This window comes from Daktulosphaira vitifoliae, unplaced genomic scaffold, assembly GCF_025091365.1.
Source record: "Daktulosphaira vitifoliae isolate Bord-2020 unplaced genomic scaffold, ASM2509136v1 Scaffold_5, whole genome shotgun sequence".
In the NCBI taxonomy this organism is placed as follows: Eukaryota; Metazoa; Arthropoda; class Insecta; order Hemiptera; family Phylloxeridae; genus Daktulosphaira; species Daktulosphaira vitifoliae.
Window position 1 is genome coordinate 20,730,058 of NW_026099576.1, and position 25,604 is coordinate 20,755,661.

Genomic DNA, 25,604 nt, shown 5'->3' on the forward strand with positions numbered 1-25,604 from the left:
GCTGAAATAAATGCGATTGATAGAACACCACTTGCTAAATGTCTGATATTTTTGTTTTAGATTAAATTGCTTGTAATATACAAAATATAAATCATAAAAAAAATAATTAAAAAGGTTTTAAGTCAATTGAAATAATATTTAATACATTTTGGTATTGATTATAGCAGTGAACATTTTTTAATTGACTAACGTTGAAAATGTTTCATTAATAGTAAAAAAATATTAAAAAAAAAATTTTTATACGACAAATCCATGACAGTTTTTGGTGATAATCGATAAAAAGACAATTTCCTGACTTATAGTTTTTCAGATGATAGTATAAGTTGAATGAAAAAAGCCGGAAATAGGCCACTGGTAAAACGTTTTTACTCTTGAAGCTTTTTCAAAGTTTTATTTCGCAGGAAATTGTTTAAACAAGAGTATACGGTTTTAACATAATAATTAAATACAATAGACATTAGAAATCTTGTGCGTGCATACATGTATATGTGATCTATATAAGACAGTATGCAAATAGCTTTTTCAGGTCACTTGCAATGTAAAAGCAGAGTACTTTGTCTTCCCTTTGTATCAAGTATATAACAACCACATTGCATCTAACGAACCAGCTAAACTACTAAAAGCTCAATATCAACTTTTATAATTTTATTAAACAGCTGAAAAATTCAAACACAATGTTCAAAACACTAAATACATAAATAAATTACGATTTTCAGATGAACATGATCTCCAACATGCTATCAAAGTACCATTTGAAGACCCACAATTATTTTTTGATAACGGAGAGGATGGTTTTCCAGCATTTGGTATCAAACCCGGATCGGACATCAAATCTCCTTATCGGTTGTTTTTACCTGAAAAATTATATCCAGAATTCGCAATAGTTGCAAATTTTAAATTAAATTCAATTAATGGTGGGTTTTTATTTGCCGTGGTAAACCCAATGGAAAATGTAAGTATTTCATAACAATTTTTTTCAAGAAAAATAATAAATCTTGTATGAAATTAAGATTTCATTAAAAATCCTTGTCAAGTTAATATGTAGGGTACCCATATTATCACTCTTAATTTTTATAAAATGTGACAACTAAAGAGAAAATGAGTTTTTATGATGTATAATTTTAAAGCACTGTGGCGAATAAACTTTTCTTGCTTAAGTTTTGAAACTCTTTTTGAAACTTTTACTAGTCAATTTTACTCTAATAACATATTAAAAAACAACATTTATTATTTTATTATAAAAAAATAATGTAAATAAAATAGAACTATAATTACCCATGACGGATTTCAGAAAAAAATTTCGTTGGTCCATTTTGTTCAATGATAAGTCAAAAGATCATGATACGTAACTAATTGAAGCTATCAACGCTATAGTTTTGAAAAATTTCCATTAATCCTCATAATAAAAAAAACGTACACAAAAGTTCCTCTTTATCATTTTTTTACAAATAATTATTTAGTAGACTTTCTTAAGTAAAACTTAAAAATTACTTATAGGAATAATTTTTCAATTTATAATTCATATTTAAAAAATTTATTTATTTTTATTCAAAAGTTATTAAAATAAAAACTCGAATCTTGTTTTATCACCTTATTAACACTGGATCAATCTTTATAAAATAAGTTTGTAGAAATTATCATTTATAAGGTGAAAGTCCATTGCTGTATGTTTCCGCAATATATATCATTAAAATTAACGTTTAATTAATTACATTAATTTTTTTATCTAGTACCTAATTTATTGATTTTAAATCTTATATATTATACTAGTGGTGTAATGTGGGGGAGGGGTAAGTGTGTGCGATTATACCTTTACTTTAAAAACAGTCCTAATTGGCCTGCAAAAATTATACACAAATTTTTTATACATTAATTCAAATTTCAAAAACATTGTATTATCATGGTTGCATGTGCCAATAAATAAATATTCTGTTATTAATTAATGGAGTAAGAAATAAAAATCTACTGTACCATTGATATTCGTACCGGACGCAAGATATTGATATTGAAGTTCGTAATTGTTTTTATCATGACTTTTCCCGCGCATTTAACTCAATAATTGATAACGGTAATAAACTGATAAATATAAAATTCAACGATTGCTACGGGCCCAACGCTAAGTTATATTATATAATATTAAAATAGTAAGTATTACTATAATTTATGATTAATATTTGTGTTGTGATTCATAATCTTTGGAAAAATTAAAAGAAGAATGATTTACTTAAGTAGGTATATCTATTTTTATATAGTCTGATGAAATTTTAAAATGGCCTACTTAAAATCTTGCATACCAAAAAAAAATACTGAAATGACGCTCTGTAGTATTCATTGGGTTTGTTTTGATGTAAATTCTATAATCTATCATAGTAAAATTGTACACATTTATATATGCACAAATAATAATATATTATCTTATAATATTATACATTTTATGTGTTAGAAGATTTAAAGGTATTTTTATTAATTTTATAGGTCGTACAACTTGGAGTTCAGGTCAAACCAACATCTTCAGAATCATTAAATATAAGTTTTCTTTATACTGATGTAACTAAATATCCTTCTTCTTCCAACGTTTTGGCTACATTTTCAGTCCCTTGGAAAATTACGAAATATGTACGGATTAGCTTAAAAGTGACAAAAGAAAATGTTGAACTAAATGGTAGATGCATAACTCCGCAGAACGTTTCAGTAATTAGAGATCCAACCGAACTTCTATTTGATTCAGCATCCACGTTGTACATTGGCCAGGCGGGGCCACTCATAAAAGGTGCATTTGATGTAAGTAAACATTTTACTTTTCTTCAAAAACATTTTGTTTTGCCTCCACATGCTTTTCTCGATTTAGAAAATTATCTTAATCTAATCTATACTTATTTCTAAAAAAATTCTTACAACTGAGTAATATATTTTACTTCGATATGAATACCAATGAGTAAAGCATAAAACATTTACACGAGTACTATTTTTAACACTTCAGTATTTTTATAACAAGCAAACTATTAAAATCCAACTATAACACAATACAACAAATTATTATATTAAAAAATAGTATCTAGACATTTAAAAAAAAAACAAAGTATTACTGCGTTATTTTCGAGAGAATTTAGAATTTACACCTACCTGAAATATTTAACCTTTTAGTTTTCAAAACTTTTATTTTAATTAGCAATAAAAATCGTTCTTTACGAGGGTGTGAGTTAACTTGAATTTTACTAGCGAATAGTTTAAAAACAAATTAAAGGTAATTATGTTAAATTTACTGTATATTTAACATAGTATTTACCAAAAGACTTATAACAAATGATTTTTACTTAGCTTAATAAAAATGTCATTCGTATAATTGCTACAAAAAAAAAAACTCTGTTTTAAGTGTTAAGTTATATTACTTATTTACAAGTAAAACGCCGTCGATTGTCACTCTGCACTTTTGCTGCATTGCGTTAAATAATTTTAATTACTATCAAAGTTTAAAACGAAACTTTGTTTCGCTATTTCACGATGAGTTCTTAATAATTGTGCATAGTATATTAATTAATTTTCTACGGAAGAGTTGGTTGTCTCATGCAGTCATGTCTAACAGTAAGGAACTTCTTAGCTGACAATCAAATAATGACGGTCTTGATGAACTTCTAAATGAAACTCTGCTAAGGAAATAAATTCATCGGATATATTACACCATTTTAAGAAAGTTAATAGAATGAAAATATAAAATAATGTTGGATTTTTTTAAAAATCCGTAAATATTATTCAATATTAATTCTATATGGAAAAAATAAACGTTGCAACACAAACGTGATTTTTTTACAATGACTACAGTAAAATATAAAATGAACTTAACCAAGTATGATAGAACTGTAACAAGTGGTTTAGAAATTGTATGGTAAATCTAAGTGTGTAAACGTGCCTAAATATAAAAAAAAACATTTTTCTTCACGCATCTTGTAATAGTTTTATAAAATTTCGGGTTAGATAGTCAAGAAACATAGAATTGTGTTTATACAATATATAAGTCCAACTTCAACATCATAACTTAATTGAAAATGATTTATTTTTAGAGTTCTTTAAACTATGAAAAAGTCTTTTATTGATTATAGCTGTCTGTAATAGACTAAATTTTATCTTTAGTTTCTAATAGAAAGAAAAATTATTAGATTGTTGAACTTTATTTTAATAAGTTATTTATATTATATATTATGATGAAATAATATACATGTAGTTTTGACTTTTTTGTCAATTTCTATTTTTTTTTTTTCAAGAAATTAAATCATTTTTAAAATTTAAGACAATAATAAAAACAATTGTTTGTTGATACTAAATAAAAATAAGATGTTATGATTGCTATGACAATGAAATTATTGGAATCCAAATTTCCTATTGAGTTCATAATAATCAGCATTGACAGCATATATTCAACGTTATTTGTGTCTTACTAAGATGTTTTATTCAACAAAGAACGTATTGAGTTGTATTAAACATTTGAATATTCCTTTCACGAATCATGTATAGCAAATATGTCGATTTCAATCTGAAATAAATCTTAGAGATTTCAGTCGCTATTCAGTCAACGGCCAACTGCCCGTCTTTATTCAATTTGAAAATATTCAATTTTATTCGTACAGTAAATACAGACTGTTTGCTTGAGTTTCTTCTTAGGTTTTTTATTTTTATTATTATTATTATTTTTTTTTTATATACGCGTGATTCGTTAGTAGTCATGACTATGGTGTGACGATGTCGTCACAAATGTATGAAAGCATACGTTTACTTTTCTCTGCTTGAACTTTTTTAGACTCATTCTTAACAAACAAAACTACCACTGTCTCTGTACACTGCACACACATAAGTATGCTTATGACATTTTTAAAAGTTCACTTAAGTTAAACACATAAAAACATTATTTACCTTTACCCACAGTCAATCTATAATTTTGTACTGTATTTCTGAGAATTTGAAATTAGCTCTACGGGTTAAACAATACATAAATAACTACTCTTATAAATAAACCCTTTTAATGGTACATTAAAATATAGTGAAACCTCACGATTGAATTTTATGTAGTCTTTAGCCTCTGATTAAAAATAACTATTAGTTTTAGTTGTGAATCCGAGGTAAACCATTATATCGGTGTCCAATTTTTTTAGGTTTTTTCGATATAGATATAAATGTGTTTTAGGGGCAAAAGTTCGTCTAAAGTCTAGTATTCTCTCAGCTCCGTACCACAACTAATAACATTGTGATAATCATCCCTTAAAGATCGTATTGCTTTTTATTGTACAAGTAGATACAATACTTATTGTTATTTTTATATTAAATGTCTTTAATTCGCAAAAATGAGTAAAGAAAATAAATCTTAAAATCATATTTTTAACAATAAAAGTTTTCATTGAATTGAAAACTATTAAATATGATTATTATATTGTATATTTCTTTAATTGTATGTATTAAGTTGTAACAATAGTAGTACAATATGAAATGGAAAATGTGAAATAAATTGTACGTTTCTCAAGTCACAATATAGAGTTATTAATAATGTTTGTGTTATTATTTAGGTGAATATAATATATTGCAAAATTTATGTTTTATCAAAGTGTATTGATTCATTGGTAATTAAATTTCTAACTATTTAAAAAAACTTTACTGTACCTGAATCGAATATCATGTATAGTGTATAAGAAACTTAATCGTTAGGTATCTTATATAGAGCGAATAATATGAACACTGCAACATTTAGTGCAATAAACTTAAACTAGATTTATTGAAGGTTGAAATAACTAGAATTTATCGTTTTGAGAAATATCAAATTAAACTCATAACGTTAAGTATGTTGAATTCTTAAAGAGGTTCATATAGTTTTATGCGATTACCGTAAAATAGAACTGTTTCATTGTAGCCAATTTACTAAAACGTTTCATTAATATACATAAAAATTATATGGCCATCAATATTTATTTGTATGATAAAAATGTCTATACACATTTGAACAGTTCATTTATTTATCCATAAAATCCATTGATAAAACTTCACTGTCGATAGTTTATGTTTAATTTATACGTTATTAATAAGTTATTTGATTCTAGTTAAAAATATTTTGTTTCTTTTTCATTATGAGATCATGAAAAACAAATATTAAAATAATTAATTAATAATTAATATGAATAAACATAAACTTTGGCACTTAATGTATTAATTAAACAAAGCTATCTGATTTAATCGAACTGAAAAATAGTACGCAAAATATATTGCGAATATCATTGCAAAACTATTAGAAACAGAACTTTTTTTTTTTGTCGCATTACGTTAAAAATAAATTGTTTTTTTTTTTTTACTAAAGCAGCAATACAACTTTATTATACAATTTAATTTTATACATCATAAAGTATGATTAATGGTTTATTTAGAACATTTATTATTAGCATATACTGGTTTAGGTAGAAATATTATTATAATTTTCATGTTCAGGTGTAGTACTAGTTGAAGATATTATTATGTTGTTTTCTATAGCGAATCAACGTTTCAATCTTTTATTAATCTTTTGGTGGGATCATATCTATTACTGATCTCTTTTCTTATTAGTTGTCACAAAATGTACACGGACACTCTGGAGAGTAACAAATACTTTTAAACCCTGATTTAAAGGAAATCCAACGCTCTATTTTTCTTAGAAATTGTTTCCAATGAAACACAAAAGCTTTTTTTTTAATTATTAAAGTTTAAACTGTAAATGTTATTACAAACAAACGATAACGTTGGTTTTCAAATTGTTTAGATGAAATGAAGAGTTATTTAGATCATTACTTTTGATATGATATAAGGAATATTCAAAGTAAAAATATTACATACCGTGAGATCATTTTTCTTGTAAGCGTTTGATTAATATAAGAAAAATATAATGTAAAATGTAATTTTTTTATTTAGACCAAGAAGAGATTTTAAAATGTATTCTTGGATTTATTAAAATACTAATTCACTGAATAATATCCCACAGTGTGTCAATTGCAGATATCAACAAACTGCNTGATGTTTCACTGAATAATATCCCACAGTGTGTCAATTGCAGATATCAACAAACTGCTCTCATAACTAATTTGTGTTTTCCTTAGTTCCATTTATTATGATAACTTTTTGGAGCATTTAACTAAATTCACTTGTTAAGAGTTCAGATTCTTATGTAACTTTGTTTTTTACCCAAAATAAATTATTGCTTTTGTTAAATCTTACGTTAAAAGACCCATTGGAGGATCATTTAGAATATGTTATATACTAAAAAAAATCTAATAGACGTTTCCTGGTTAATGATTATTTATTTTGCTATGTAATTGAAAAAAAATTATTTATGTTAACAATATTATAACGACCAATAAAAATTGGCTGCGATACCGTCAAAATTAAAGTGACCGTCGTTAAAAAAAATGTCGCTTTCGCAAAACTCTTATTAGTATTCTCTTGCTATTAGTTTTATGACAATAATAAAATATAAAAATTGCATTTTCCACTACTAACGGTTGTTATATACCATTTTTTAACAGATGGAGTCAGGCTAAAGAAATAATTTTAGGTAAAGTGATACATTTAAGTTATGTACAACCATTCTGTTAGACATTTGGTTAACCTTTTTTTTATTATTATTCGTAAAAATATGACGGAGAAATTTAACTTTATTATGGTAAATATTGACGTTATTTGTTTAAAATAAGACTAGGGAAAAATAATTTCAATAATAACTTGTAAGTTTACTGTGGTGACTTACAAGTGGCTTATTGAAAAATAACATGTGCACATGTTATTTTCAAATTTATGTTATTTTTGTTGAATAATAATAATGATTGACAGTGATCTGATTTTTTTTATTCTGTTTACTTTTAAAATTATCATATTTTCTCAGAAATTCCAAATTAAAATCATTTTAGCTTCGATGCGAAGCTGAGAAGGTATTAATTTTACCATGATGTGTTTTTTTTTTATTTTTTTATTATTTTTTTTTTTTTGTGTCTGTCACTACTTTTTCTCAGCTCTCNGTATTAATTTTACTATGATGTGTTTATTATTTTTTTTTTTTTGTGTCTGTCACTACTTTTTCTCAGCTCTCACTGGACCGATTTCTTTTAACAATACGTCAAAAGATCACAAATTGTATCTAGTTGAAGACATTACCCTTAAAAATTTAAAAATTTTCCCTCGTTCCCCGCAAATGGGGGAAATATCCAAAAAAATTACAAATTTAAAAATCGACAAATTTTGTCATTTTTTTCACTTTTTTTTCTTAAAACTTCCATAACTTTTTCAAAAATCAACAAATCAACATAATTTTTTTTTAAACTAAAACCTTAGATATTTTCCTTTCATTTGATATAATTTTTTTGAAAATTTAACACTTAACCTGCTCATGGGGGGGGATTTAAAATTGCAACTTTTTTACAAAAACTAACTTTTTCAACTTAATTTTTGAAAATGTTCCGGAAATACTGCGTCCTTTAAACATATATCAAATTAAAGCTTATTTTATGTACTATAAAATGAAAAAAAAAAATTTGTCCCGACACTTTATCTTCTGCATGTAAACGGTTGCCGTAGTTAAAAAAACACTATTTTTGTGTTAAAATTTTCGATTTTCAATTTTTAATTTTCAACTTAAAAATGCTATAACTTTTCGAAAAATGCATGTATCAGCACAATTTTTTTTTTTCTAAATACATTATAAGTACATCTTCCATTTGACATACTTTTTATTAAAATTAGACAATTTCCCCTTATATAGGGGGGGTTCAAACTTTGAAACATTGTATAAAAAATAGAACTTTTTCAACTGAACTTTTGAAAATGTTCCGGAAATACTGCGTCCTTTAAACATATATCAAATTAAAGCTTTTTTTATGTACTATAAAATGAAAAAAAAAAATTTGTCCCGACACCTTATCTTCTATGTGCAAATGGCTGTCGAAATTATAAAAAAAATGTAATATTTGCGATAAAAATCACCTTTTATAACGATGTTTTTTGTACTTAAAACTGCCATAACTTTTTCAAATATTAACTAATCAAAATAATATTTCTTTATATTGAAACCTTAGGTAATTTTCTTTATTTGATATCATTTTTTTTTGAAAATCTAACACTTATTCTGCTTACAGGGGGGATTTAAAATAGCAACTTTTTTTACAAAAACTAACTTTTTCAACTTAATTTTTGAAAATGTTCCGGAAATACTGCGTCCTTTAAACATATATCAAATTAAAGCTTATTTTATGTACTACTAAATGAAAAAAAAAAATTTGTCCCGACGACCTATCTTCTATGCGCAAAAGGCTACCGTATTTAAAAATATGCTATTTTTTATTAAAATTCTAGGTTTTGTATTTTATTTTATTTTAAAATATTTTATTAGGGGAATAAACTGACTTTCATGAATATTATATAATTTCATTGACATAGAATAAAGTTCATAAGACATATGATATTATACTTATTAACATTTTTTACTTTTTTAAAGTCGAAAAAGTAATTTTTAAATTTGAGTTAGCTTAAATAGCCAATTTTATCATGCAACAAAAATCAACGAATAGTTGCCGAATGGGTAACACCTTGATCTTTAACGCCTAGGGTACGAGGTTCAAATCCGTTTGTGGCTTCTAAAATTTTGCATTTTTTTTTTGAGTTAGAATAGAATTTTCAAATCATTTGATATTTATCTCATTTAGATTCAATAATTTCAATAAATATAAAGGATCTTATCACTATAGTCTCCCCTCGTGAGAAGAAATTGATATTCATGTTAATATTATTTTACTATGTGGTTCTTTTTCTGGCTACGATTTATTTTGCCAACCCTCACTAGACCTACTTTTTTCAACGATACGTCAAATGATTCATTTAAGTTTATGATATTTAAGTTAATGATTAGTTTAAGTTATTACTCTTAAAAATCAAAAAAATATTCCTTATTCAAATAAAAAGTAGCTTAACTAGATTTGTCCATACAAACAATTAAAATCATTAATTTTTAATATTCTTAAATTATTTATTGTCGAATTAAATTTGATATGATAAAAGTATTCAACTACAAAAGTAAATAATTTTACTTTATAATTTATTAATTTTTTAACTCTATTTCTGTGTGCTACTACCAGTCTATAATATGCCAAATTTTTTAGTAATATTTTGCTATATAAATCATAAATTTAAAAAAAAAATGATTTTTAGTTTCACCTGAAGTTAACGATGGAGTTTTACAATTATAATTATATTTTTGATAATATGCTCAATTGAGTAAATCTTTTTAACTACTTTGGTTTGATTGGTTCATTTAATTAAAGTAAATTATTAAAATTAATTAAGTTCTGAATATTTCAATTGCAGAATTTTTTTAAACACCAAAAGTTATTAGGATATGATTACTATTCTTTCTATTTCAGTTATCTATTACGATAAAAATGTAAAAAAATCGAATTTTTCTGACAAATGTACTGTAATTAGTAATTATAAAATTTCCAGATTGCATATTAATCTTAAAAATTTCATTTTTTTCAATTTAATAATGTCAATTTCAAACTTGCAAGTTGAACTATAAGTTATGGTAACAAATTCATTTTTTAGCTTCGATGCGAAGCTGAGAAGGTATTTTTCATTAAAACTTTCACTTTAAAAGACAATAAAAAATAGGTTCAAAATGATTACCTTTAACATATTAAAAATCAAAATCAGTATTAATTTAATACAATTTTTTTTGTTCTTAATTATTTTTTTTTATATGTAAATACTTATTTTTTAATAATAAGTAATAATATTAAAACTTAGAAGTAATAGAAAAAGTTTAATTGCACATTTGAAAACATCACGAAAAGTTTATTTAGAAAAGTATATTTTTTTTCTGATGAAAGTTCCTTTTGTTTAGTGTATTTATTCATAAGTAACAAAATTTTTTTATTAAAAAGTATTGCATAAATTCCTTTAAATTTGTATACGCATTAAAAGTATATGAATATACAACTCCTTTTTATTTTTATAATATCTCCGTAAAAATTACAATATTATATTATTGAATACCACTTTCATACTCAATTTAATTACTGTAATTATTATGTATTCATATATTATAGTTATAAATCGGGGTAAAATTAAGGGAATAAGTGTTATTGTTGTTTTTGAAATAATCTACCAATTTCATTTTTTTCTATTTAATAATATCTATTTCAAACTTGCAAGTTGAGTTAAAAGTTATGGTATTAAATTCATTTTATTTTTTATTAAAACTTTCACTTTAAAGGACAAAAAGAAGTAGGTTCAAAATGATTACTTTTAGCATATTAAAAATCGATAATAATTTGAAAATAATTAATTATAAAAATGATATAATATATAATTAAAAGAATTACTAAGCTGGATATAATTAAGGAAATAGGAGTTGATGTTGGGTTGGGTTGGTTACATTTTTAACTTTATAATGCTATAACTCATNAAAAGTGTATGAATCAACACAATTTTTTTATGAGAAATAATATTTTTTAATAATCCCTTTTTCATTCGACATACTTTATCTTAATCAGGGTATTAATAAGGAACTAGCAGATCATGGAGCTTTTGTAATTATCCACCAATTTCTTAGAATTAAACACTATCTACAGATTTGCATCGAAGCGTTTCTTATGATAGTGATTTTAATCACTGTCAGATTAAATCTATACTGGACCCAACTATGCAACGTCCCCACAATGCCGCGACCCCACTGTGCTGGGTTTTTTTTAACTGATTTGAACTTTTGTCAACAATTCTTAAAATCATAAATATTACTACATACTTCATATGATTTGAATTGAATAATATAAAATTCCAAGAAAAGTAATATGTACCTAATTATTTTATCTACTATTCGGTGGACAATATATTTTTCAGTAAATTAAACACTTGATTTAAACGTTTTCCGACAAAGTGCCAACACTTATTATAGAATTTTTAGTAGTTTGTTGAATTGTGGTAGCTATATGAGACCGAGAAGCTTTACTTATTTCAAATAACTTTCTTTTGAAAGTACTAATTTTTTCATTACTATTAACACCTTTTAATAATAATAATAAAAGTATGGTTAGATTAAAAAAGTAAATATATTTGAAAGAAAGTAATTTGAAAAAATATAAGTTTGGCTTGGCTTCATATAGTAATAAGTAATATATTATTTAAGATAGAAAGTAAATGTCCTTCATTAAATTCCTTTAATTCGCCAGTTTATTTTGCATAATAAAATCAATAGCCGACATTAGTTAGGCTTTTCTTTAAAATTGTAATTGTAGACATGTATTTCTTCAACGTCTGTCAGGTTCACTTAAAATTTGTTTAAAATAATTCTCATTTGAATAAAATATATAACTAAGTATACTTAGTTACTTCAACTACAATTATTGTTCCATTTCTTTTGAAATATGTTTATCGTACAAATATTAATAAACAGGTTAGAATTTTAAAAGTAGCGTTGTTTTCAGTCTTTAAAATATTAAAAATGAAACATTTATATTAATAACTATAAATTATGAAATTATTTTTTGAAAACTAATATTATCTAAGGAAATTTCGAATTCAATATCCATATAATAGTTAAATTATGTTTTATATATATTTTTTCTTTAGCCACTATTTCATAATTATATTTATTCAGAATTATAGTGGTATAATTTATTTACTCGAATGATGTTTGTTTCAATATAACTGTTGTTTTTCATAAGATACATAATGTATTTGTTTATTTTCATTTTATATGAATTGATTTAATTAATTAAATCAAATTTATTAAAAAATTAATTCAAATTTATTGATTTGATTTACACGTTTTGGATACGCGATACTTTTCATTTCATAAATAGCTAAAAGAAATAACTCAAACAACATGTCATTAATACAGAAAAACCCGATTTTTGTTTATTCAATTTTGTTGACGCTCTATCTTATCTGTAAAATGCCAGCTGCGTAATTTTTTCTGCCGAGTTATTTAATTAACCTTTTTTTTTCACGAGGAGAATATTAAAGGGCAAGTTTCTTTGCTCATACAAATAAAGAGCACTCCAATGAGGTACTTATATTTTTATGAGATAATAGAGGCGATATTGTTTTTTTATTTCACACAAAGCTGTTGTACAAAATCCATTTATGATATGCGTCTCGGTGACACCACCGTCATCCCATGTCGCCATTCAAACATCCTAAATCTAAAAAATAAAACTATGAAGGTGCGAGAAAAGGTGTAAAAAACTAAAGCTTAGGTAAATGGCGAACGGGGCGCCGGCGCCGATGATTTAGCAGCATCCGTTGAAGTTTCCCAAAGACCACGCTGTAGTTTACTCGCCGTCGTTTACATTAGCGGATGTGGTGCTGCGCTCAGCATCTTAAACACTCGTAACCGCGTGATCAGATAAAAAATTGAACAGGCAACGTAAAACCTATAAAATCCAGATAAAACAAAAGTAATTAAATATCGATACATAGTACAATGTTTTGTTCGGCGAACACACCGAACAGCTTTTGTTTACAAAAGTATTCTTAAACATTATGTTCAACACGTTACACTGTAATATTGTTATTTTATCAACGCAATATTTAGCCTTACGGTATATTTGAATAAAATGAGCCCCGTGTGAGGATGATTTTGCATACGTGCCTACGAGCGGATCGCCTATTAGCTCAAGTAAATTTGTTTTTCATACTCCCAACAGGTAAATCGCATTTTCACTCACATCCGTTCGGCGGCACCCAAAGTAATTTGTGGTTGTGTACTGTTAACGTGATGGTCTACGAATTGCAATTTATTGAATTTGATTTTTCGACAACTCATCCACTTAGTATGTTTCAAATTACCAGTCGAATCCCGATTCGCTACAAAGATTTTCATTTTTCCACTTATTAAATTTTAAATAATTATGCAGTTTGTATTGGTTTGATAAATAATATTATCGGATGCCTATGGATTTATATTATTTTGGAACAGGTAATCAATAAAGCATATTTTTTCCGTGGTTTCCAACAAAAATGATAAAATACTACAAGAAGTATCGTTGAAATCACACTTAATAATTTAGTTTTCTGTAATTAAAATAGTTTTAATATATATATATATATATAAATTACATAATGAAATCCACTAGTGCTTAAATAATTTTAAATCAATGTTTAAACACTTAAGGGGAATAGATCTTTCATCCACTAAAATTACTTATCGACCATTAGGTCGACATTATGATAAAATTTTTGACCACAAATAAATCTTAACTTGGCTAATTGATAAAAATTATATATGTACTAAGCAACATAAAAACTTAATATATTGTAAGTAAATTCATATCATGATTGGGTTAAAATTAAATTATAGTTGCATTTTAAAAATATTTATCAATAATTTTAAGTGTGTAAATGGGTAATCACATTGTAAAAATTGTAAATTTAAATGAAAAAATAACAATTATTTTAAGGGGCTACTTGGGACAGTTTCCCCAGGACACTTTCGCGACTTTAATGGGGTGTCTTGTAAAAATGTATTTAATGTTGTTTATAATCTCTGTAATTTATGCGGTTTTGCATATTCAAAGTCTTATTATAAACGAGACATTTATGTAATGGTTGTTAACAATTTTTTTCAGAAAAATCTAAAATCGTTTTTTTTTTATTTAACAAAAAATTTCAATAGGGCATCACAAATACAAACTGCCCCTGGTTGCTGAAACCCTTAATATGATACTAAAAATAAAGCAAACATTACAAAATTTTAAAGTCAAGTGTTTTTTAACTTTGTAGTTTTATTTGATTTAAATATTCCTACACTACTATTTAAAAAAACGCGATATAACATTTTAATTTGAATCGAGCATGACATTTATTCTATTCTATGGTGTAATATTTTTATAATATTCACTAAAAAAATACATTCGATACACACCCTTTAATTTTTTACATTTAAATTAAACAGTAAAAACTCATAAAAAATTACAAGTTATTAATGATCTTATTTCCTTTTTGTTCTTAAGTATTTGAAAACAAACTTGTTGTCGACAAATTTATACAACACCAAAACAATAATCATATTTCATTAGGTAGGCACTTCCCATTTGCGCAGCCTTTAGATGTCTGGTGGCGTTCTTAATGAAGTTAAAAGTGCAGGTACCAGAATTCAGACTACTTAACAAATGCGTAATAAAAACAACAGTGACTTGTAAATGGTGTTTGCATATGACATAATATAATACCGTAAGAAATGAGGATTTAATGCAATATTCCATTGTTCCCTTGCACAAATTATAGTTAGTTTGTATATTAGTTAGATAATATTATCTTTACGAGTCCATGTTTCTAATAAAACATTTTAACTAACAAAAATTTAAGATTTTACGTTTTGTATTAACGATAGCACACAAATTATGGTCATTTTTCTCATACCAATAAATAAGTACTAGCATCTGTTGTTGCATTAAACACATTTTTTTTCAACTTTTTTTCCGCATTCGGCAACTAATTTGATATTTTAAATTATCAGTTTTCTAACAGAATATATTTAACAGAAATAGTGAAATGAATTCTCAGAAAATTTCTTTTAGTTCCGCATCGGCATCTGATTCAGTTATATGTTTTACTATTCGAAGATCATAGAAAATATTTCTGCTCATTTTTTATTGTTATTTTTGACGAACAAATACGAATTGACGAATAAATAATATTTTTCAAATTTTATTTAGTAAAATACTTGTCAAAATCTCGTTTAGTTCATTCATTATCATTTCAAACTTGTTGAAAAATATTTCAGTATTTTATAAAATCTTAAAAATAATTTAATATTAAATTCAGAAAACTTTAAATTGAAAATATAATCCACAAAACTTAAATATGTGTCAATTATTTGTAACTAATACTACACTGTAAAATTAATTGTTATTGCGTGCTTTTCTGACCAACTAAAAAATTATGATGTAACCGAAAGTCTCTTTAGACCTTTTGGTTTTCACAAAATATGTAACACGAATAATTAAAAAGTTATATTACTTATAATACAATTTCAGTGGCACCAAATTAAAAAAAGGAAACATTTTAAAATTCAAAAAATTCCTCATACAGAGAGAATCTTGTTTTTTTTTTGCTCTTCATTTCTAAAAAATTATCATACAATAATTGACGAAAATTGGGGTATACAATTTTTACTACTCTAGATTATTTAATGCTTGATGACTTTTTGGTAATTAAAAAAATATTTTTTGAAGGCATCTAAACACTAAGTCTTAAGAAAATAGAAAATAATTCAATATTTGGAATATTTCACAAAATTTAGTTCACCTTTTTTTTATTACAAAGTTGCAAATGGTTTTAATATTCGGACACAACAGTTTTGAATCAATAACAATGATGACAGATTTGTATTGCATTACAAATGGTTTTGCAATAAATAACTGTTGAATTTGTCTATTGTGCTTATCAAATACTTGACATTGTGACAATTTTCATTGAATAGAAATTATTATTCAGGTTATAAAATTTAATCATTATATTTTTTAAATTTACATAATCGATTATTGAGTGTTCAAATTTATGAAGACTTTTTGAACAATCATTAATATTTTATTTACTTGTAATGGTTGGAGAATGAGATGGAGAACATCAACCTACTATCCACTCGCCCCTGTTATAAGTCGGATAGCTGTCCAAGTTGACTTTAGGGAATGACGCCATCGTACAATATATTACTAATTTGACAGTATTGTAAAACATCCGTTTCGTTTGGAAAAAGATTTCCGATAGAATTTAATGAAAAACTTTTTTCGTCTACTTTTGTCCACAATGTACCAGGAGAAGGTATTTGTTGTACTTTATATGTACAAGTGGAAAAATTCCTTATATAGTTTTTAGCAATAAAAGTTCGAATATGCTCCACATAGTTCTAATGAATTTATTTACAAATAGTAATCACACAACTATCGAAAATTAAATTTATAATTTCTAGAGAGCTGTATCTTTACTGTTAAAATGTAAGTTTTAGCTATTGTTGTATTCTAAATAGACCAACACTTCATCGGCTCCAAACACTTTAGTTGGACTTCTAGATTTCCATTGAGGGCATTTTGTACATCTATAAATTCCTCCAATTTTCGGTTGAACGCATTTTTGCACAATGAATCTCTAGCGGCGCCGTCAGATTCAGGGCGATAAATTATATTTACTACGCGCTAATGGGATTTGCAAGTATTTTATCAAAATAAATAAATAGAACTTTTCACCACACGTTAAAAAGTTGAAACTAACATTTATGTATTCATATACAATATTACAGTGTACCGTGGGAATGTAACGTTGCCTTCAAAATAATATGTGTCACTTGGTAAGAAAATGTTTTATTGCAGTTAAAAAATTGCTTCCACTCGACACGAAAAAAAATGTGAAATCTTTGTGGATGATATCCGAGAGAGAAAATTGCAATAGTTGACTCCGCTTGATAGGCTCTCAATAACACCATTTGTAAACTTCAACGCGACTGCAAAATGAAGTGTGTTCATAAATATTATGCATAGTGATCGAATTTGAATATCACGCGATGGCCATTGTATTATCAGCAAAGTCAAAAGTAATAACCGGTGGAGCTGTGAGCTTGGCATGCGTCCTATCCGGACTTTTGTTCTGCAATTTAATCGGATGGAACGATCCGGAAATTGCCGACCACACCATCAGAAGTGCCAAGGGAGACAAGTACAAGAGGCACTGGTATCCGACATCTCTACAATTGTATCAAAAGGTTAAAATTATATTTTTTAATTAATGTAAATTATGAATTAGTCGACCAAAAAAAAAAAAAAAAAAAGCATTGTCGTTATATTTGTTTAGTATCAGCGTGTTAAATTTTGCAATCTGCCGCATAAAAGTATACATTTTTAATAAATTTATAGACGTCACGTTACGTATTTATTTTTTTATGCAGTTTAATTTACTTTTTGTATGGATTAGAGAAAAATAAAATATTACAGACTAAACGTATTAATAGCAAAACCTGTTTAATGAATTTACAGCTCAGGAAATTCTCCTTAAACTTTGAAAATTAATAAACGCCTAATAATTTATTGATAATTAATAAATTGCACTGTTATGTATAATTTTATGTTCTAAACTCTTCCGTAGTATTTAATTTTTCAATTATTTTACTCTATATAAAGTAAATGAGCTGTCATTTGCACTCTGATGTGGTTTATCAAAAATCTAATGGTAAAACGAATTATTCACGAAAAATTTGTTAAATGAAACAACAATTTTCATTTTTACGATATTATAAAATTAAAGTGCGTCTTTTTGGGCAAACAATTTTTTCTGAATTACCACAAGGGAGATGAACGGTTGAGTTTGATTTGAGTAACTTCATCGATTGTTATTTGAAATATTTACAAGGCAAACACGATTGGAGATGTACCACATATCTACATACATTATTGATCTTAGTCGCTCAACTGTTAAAGTGTACGAAATAGATAAGGGTAAATATCACATTAGTGAGATTTTGTTCAACTATCTATAAAAATTTACGAAGAGGTGGGATTACTGAAGGTGAAGAAGGGAGTTACAAAACCGTTAAGAAATTATTTTAAAGAGAAGGAATATTTTAACGACTTCCTAACGAGCTTCCTCCAAGGGACAGTTTGAAATCATGATAAAAAAAAATTAGTTTTAACCAAACAACGGAAACCGTACAATGAGTTAATAAATAAACAAAACTGAACCGGAACAACGGCGTTATTTATTTATTTATTTTTTAAATGCGGAAGTGTCTTTTTTTCTTAAAATTTATAGTTAATATTCAACTTCATTGAAGTAATCACAGTGTTATTAGTCACTGTGGATTTAATCCTGAAATGTGATTCATAGCATTACTGTTCTAAGTGTTACAAACTCGTTTAAAGTTATTACCGGTACGCGATTATATCAAAATGCACTGAATCGTTAAGTTTTCATATTTCATTATTATTTTATCTTTCACGGTGAACTTTTAGGACTATGATGTAAATGCTTAAAACCATTTGAAATACGATGTGCCATCAATGTGATGTTAAAGCACAGTTTACAATAATAAATAAACCTGTTTTTGCAATGTTTCATTCATAAGATATTCATGTATATATATCAAAACTATCTATTTAAAATTATTATACTCGTGTTCGGTCAAAAACAAACGCAATTCCAATATTTAAGGAATAGTCTCAAAGTATAGTAAAAACAATTTCAAAGTATTAATTTTAATTTATAATTTCATTTTAGCTATTAAGTATGATTACCCAAATCGATTATGAAAACGCCACAATGGTATCTTCTTTATCTATAACGTAATCTAGTCACTGATTTATATTTATGGTTCTGGTTTATACATTTTAACGACGTATCCATACAGTAAAATCAATTTTCTAATCGGGAAAATTAATTTTGTTGGTTAAACGTTACAAACAATTTTCAACATCTAAAGTTTTATTCGAAGAAAACAATATTTTATTTACAATCCAATAATAATAATGAAAAGAAAAACACCTTTCATTATCATAAATAATTGTGAATTGTATATGTACATTGTTTACGAACTCTGACCTTTAATGTTTGCGGAGATAAAATGTCAAAAGCAAATTGTAAAATATGCAAGTGAATAATTTATTCTGTATATTTAAAGTTGAACCCCCCCTTTAATGACGTTTGTATTACTTTATTTGTTAAAATAACAACCTCGAAAACTTTTTTTATCATTTAATATTGCTCATATACTAATGCCAAAAAAATAATAATTTGTTTATTTTACCGAATACTAATTAAGTTTATTATGGTGATTGCACGTAATAAATAAAAATTAATTACTTGTATTTATTCAGAACCTAATAATGACATAATTCTTCAATGTATATTTTGATTTGAAGCGTGATTCCAAAAACAAGTACTGGAGCTAACAACATCTTCTAAACATATTTGTGTTTAAAAATAAATTTGTGACACAAATACTTAAAACGTTCTAAACAACTGTAATCCATTAAATACATACCTAATACATTTCATTATATCACTTGTCTTTATAGCCATAAAAAATTTTTTTAATACCAATGGCAATTAGTAAAATACCGTGTATACAAAAAAATAGTATATAATTTGTACATTAACACAAGCCGTTTGTACAATTCATCAGTAGAAATCAGCAGCGCATCTGAGAGGAGCTTAAGGACAGCGGTCTTCAAAAATTCACTCAAAGGTCTAAGTTTGACGCGACCACTCGTCGAGTCAATTTTCGTCTTTGCTGGTTTTATAGATAAAATAAGTAAAGTAAATCAATTAGTATTAAAACCAAATAAAAGAAAAATGGAGTTTTATGGACTGTTTGTCTCTTATGGGTTTTTTATTATTAAATTTAATTTCAAAGACAATTAATTCTTTCTCTAATGTTTAGTAAACTCATCCTTAAGTATGTACAGAGAACAAGTAACAATAACAATATTATTAAATGAGTGGAATTATACATTTATTAAAAAGAAAAAGTTTTTATCTGACCTGGACCTTAGCTCACTACTATTGGATTCGAGCCCGACGCGATCGAACGTTACCTTATCCAAACCACCGACAAATTAATGACAAACTTTTTACATACAAAACAACGAATAACATTGTTGATGGGCCCCGTAAAGACAAATTTAACGTTAGCAAGCAGCTGCAAGACGTCAACGAAAAGCAAACCGTGTCTGTAGTTCCACGCGCACAAGCACCGGCAGCGTACGAGCAGGCGAGTGACGACATTTGCGGCCACCGCACACACACACTACCCCAACCGGTTTTACGGTTGGGGCAGGTCGCGCTCCTGACGATGAAAAACAGAAACTCGCCGACTCCCACCGCGCGCCACTTGCATTGGCACGACCGAACAATTTTTTTTATTAAAAATTGTACTTGTAGAAAAATGTCGAGCAAAAAATAAATTATCAAATATAATTTCTATAATAAAATAAATTACAGCATTTGGATAAATATGGAACCACATTGACTTATTTAAAAAAATATCAAAGACAATAGTTATATGTTAAATGTTGATAGTAAAATGTTACAATTTTTATCGAGCAGTATATCAAGGGTAATTAATAAAAATATATTCCTAGTTTTTTTAAATTATAATTTATATTATTTTAAATAATTATTTTAAACGTTTAATCTCTAGCCATAAAACAAGTAAATTTTCTTAAAGTTTCTAGTCAACATTATTTTTGTTATGGTAACATACATATTTTAATAAATTAAATACTAGACAATTATCCAACTACGAAAATGATTAGTAGATAATAACTTTAAAACTAGTATATCGGAATATGATAATATTTTTAAATGTAGACTGGAAGTAAGGTGCGAGTTATGTTATTTTGATCACCAGGCTTTACTCGACCGTACTTCTTTTGCTTAAGTGGAAATGTGTTAAATACTGTCCAAAGGTTGTTACCGACCAGTTATTTTTATAACTAAACCCGTATCAATTGCAAAGATAATTAATTATTTATGCTTCCATTAGAATACAGGTGTTTCAAAAGTCATCATATAATTTCAAAAAATTGTATTTGTTTTAAAAATGAAGATATAAGGGTGGAAATATTCATAAAATAATTAATTTTTATTTAGTTAAGTTACAAATAAATGTTCAATATGGTCCCTACAAGACGCAAATTAGAGTTACTAGTTGGACCTTAAACGTTTCTTTGCACACAAAACAACCACGTTCTTCAAACATTCGAATGCTTTTAGAAGTTGGGACTTCAGTTCCATAAGTTCTTCGAAAATCATATTGAACAGTTATTACAGATTTGCACTGACAAAAACGTTGGTCGCAAATGCTTTCGAAATAAACTGACTGTAGTTCACTAATCATTACAGAATTTATCAGCAACATAAAATAAACTTGACTCTCTTATCTATTAATATATGGTCGTTAAATTACGAGTAACGATTGTTGAGCTATTTCAACTCGTAATCGAATGAAGACTTTTGAAACACGTTGTATATTAAGTTGGTAGTCTTATAATGGACAAGGGAAATACCTAAAAAGTATTTAACTATTTATAAATCAAGAATTAAATCTACTTAAACAGGTAAAAAAAAATTCTTAACATTATTATTTTAGAAAAAATTTAGTGGTCAACGATAAATCAATAACTCTGTATTGAATGCTAATAACATTTTTAGAATTTTATAAAAATATAATTACTTAATATGTTGTAACTTAATTATAAATTTGAGATTAAATTCAGTGTAAAAACAAATAAAATATTTCTCACTTTTTTCTTAGATGATGAAAATCGTTGGTTTTTTGTAATGACTCATTCGATTTTGGTTTAAAATAAAAATTAGTCACACTACGCAATTTTACGTAATACTCATACAAAAAGCCATTTGATTTTATCGAAAATAGGACAAAACGGAAATAATTTAATAAACGGAAACGCTTCTAACCAACATTCAAATTACATATTTGTAACAATGTGTGCCAAAATTTTATATTTTAGAAAAAAATTGTCTGATAAGTGAATAATTACAATGGCTGTTGACAAAAACTTATTAAATTTTACCAAAATCTGTTGGCTCAGTTCATTTAACGTAATCCTAACGTAATTTCTTATCACTTTGTACAATATAAATTTTTTATTTGAGCTGATTGGTCCGAAGTTGACAAAACAGAAAAAAATTTTAGAGATGAACACTTCAAGACAGTGTATCACCGTCTTATCACTACTCATGTCTATTTTTATGTCATCCGAGTTCAATTTTTATTGGACAATTCTTTTATTTTGTCTATTCTAATTTACTAATACTATATACTTTATAGAGTTATATTTAAAAAACAATAAATTTCTAAGTTATTTATTTGGTACATTAATTTAAAAAAAAAATGCTAGTATTCTTATAATTAATTGGTATATTTATAAAAATAAAAAAGTTATTTTTTACGCTTAAAACTGTTATATAGAATTCATTATGTTGTTATGAGTTAAAGAACATTTCATTCCTTTGGTTTATTTTATTGGGTTGTAGTGGTAGACAAAATTACATCATAGTGTTTACTTAAACGTTCTTAGGCTTTATAAAATTACAAGAAAAACATTTCATGTTACCTTACTTTTTCAAATTTACACATAATTACCTTCAGATTTCAAAATTATTACAAACTAAAATAATACGATATGACAGATATTATTGTATTATTTATTTCCATACAAAATTAAAAATTTTTATGGTTTGATTATGTGAAATAGATGTTAATGTTAATGTTAAAATTATTAACATTAATTTTTTTAATCGCTATTTGAGTTTTTATTCAAAATATTTTTTATAATATTTCTACAAATGGATAATAATAGAATTTTGATTTGTAAATGCTAAGTTATTTCTCAAATATTCTTATGTATGTCTTAATTAAAATTATATTTTTAAATTTCTATTAATAGCTTACTGTAGTTATGTTTTGACAAGTAACTTCATATTTTTTTGTTTTTATTATTCTCGAAATTTCTTATTTATTGTTTAAATAATATTGCTGAGGCGAAGAAAGCATTTATGTATTATAACTTTCAAAAAGTTTCTAAATTTGAATGACTAATTTTATTTTTATTGAATATTAATAAATATCTTGTACTAGTGATAAGCGTCATTGTGATAAGACGACTATGCTATTGGTAGTGGCGGTGTGTAAGAACCATATCTATACTTTTCATATGAAAGTTGTTTTGAAATAAATTATTTTGACATATTGTACGATAAACAATCTTATTCAGTTAAACAACCAACTCTGTCAATTTCTAACAGAACTTTTCCAATTACTTTGAAATGGACATATTTATAAAACTATGCTAGTTTCAATAACTTAAATAAATCATTGAATGATGAGTTAATGTCCTTTCGTGTACATTATGTTATCGATACCAAAAATTGGAACTTAAAATATTGATCTTATAATTAAAAACTGGTTGAGGGGTGCAATTTATTGTGCTGTCCTACATTTGCAATACTTGTTCTGCAGCTATTTTCAAATAAAATCCTATTAAAGGTAATTAAAATCACATTTAAATTTTTATTAAATAAAAGAATCGGTTTTTTTTTTGTATTCCGTAATCAACGATTAAATATTTTGAAGCTCTAGTCTTAAATCTATATTACAGTTTAGTAAAGTAAAATTAACCAAAATATAAACAAACCCACCTATCACGTAAATTTGTTACAGCAAATAATATGTTTAATTCAATATATTTTAAGTAATTTGCATAAAACTTCAGTTATGGTTAACATGTTTGTGTTGTAATGTTGGTGAATTTAACACCTGAAATAACTTTTATTGACTTTTTTCTTTGTTAGCTATTCTTATATTATTGAGTTCAGCGACCGAAATGTGGAATTAAGTGTGGGCAACTGTGGCATTGGAGATTAATTACATGTACGAAGTTTATTAGACTCCAATTTCCTAATTACAATTTCACCCTACAAGAGTCATCTGCACTTTGTCATTCATAGAAAACGTATTAAATTACTTTTGTTTGATGACACGTTACTTGATAACAATATTTTCTTTATTTAGGCAAAATTGTTATTTGTTTGAATTAAATTTGCCTAGAAAATACTATTAATAATGAAATTCAAACATTATTATATTGAATGTGGTACATTATGAAATATAGTTCATTTGTATTTCCTTGTCTTACTCCTCGGTGTTTTTTAATCAATTGTATATCAAGTGTCGCACCAACGTCTTTTGGTTTTTTTGAAGAAAAAGTATTTATTACAAGAATGGATAAGGCACTAGATGTACTATACATTTAATGTGATATATATTATACATTTTTCTATTTTTATTCGTTTCCATCATATTACTTTAATACGCAATCGCAAGGTCTTTTAAATCAAAATTACCATAGAGCCATTGATTTCTAAACTTCAAACACAATATTTCACTTCATGGGATATCAACAATAGTGACGTCCAAGATATTTCTTTGACTTTTTAGTTGACCAAAGGGGATAACAATTGTGATCCTTCGAACAGAGTAAATCTACCGTGAAAATATTCCTTGTATACGACTTCACGCTATAAATATTTTAATGAACACTAGGTCCTCATATTTGAAAAAAGACACTCGATAAAAAACATATATATATTTCAAAATAACTTCAAAGTATAAATTTTTTAAAAGTCAAGTTATCTTTGAATGATTTTACCAATCGGCGGAGTGAACAAAAGTCCAACTTAAAATTTGCGTATCAACATACGTTTATTTGAATAATGTTATAAACTATACACTGTTTGAAAATTAACTTTTAGTAACAACACTTAATTACTGACTATTAGCAAGTTCAATAAATGCATAGACTTTCATTGGTAAGATAGTTATTAAATAGACATAAATGAAACAGTAAGCGGTTATTTTTCTTATTTTTGAGATGTAGTCGTAACTTTAGAGACAAATGTCGTTTAAAGTCAAAATGACATTATTGTTTTGTACAGTGTTACAAAGATGGACGCGTACAAAACAACTCTGCAGAATTGTGTTCATCGAAACTTTATAATATTAAATATGGACACAAGATTAAAAAGCCTCGTGTTGACAATGC

General features: G+C 26.2%; 1 protein-coding gene across 3 annotated transcripts in view; it reads left to right on the top strand.

Annotated features, from left to right (window-relative positions):
* LOC126907920 (collagen alpha-1(XVIII) chain-like) overlaps positions 1-25,604 on the top strand; it is a 125,348-nt gene that overhangs the window by 22,325 nt on the left and 77,419 nt on the right. For 2 of the 3 annotated variants that reach the window (XM_050689606.1, XM_050689605.1), the window contains exons 3-4: positions 717-952; positions 2,476-2,781. In XM_050689606.1, the coding sequence (XP_050545563.1) occupies positions 717-952; positions 2,476-2,781 (542 nt within the window). Of the gene's footprint in view, positions 1-716; positions 953-2,475; positions 2,782-13,309; positions 13,449-17,360; positions 17,750-25,604 lie in introns of those variants that run through there. The other variant, XM_050689607.1, reaches the window with a different exon arrangement.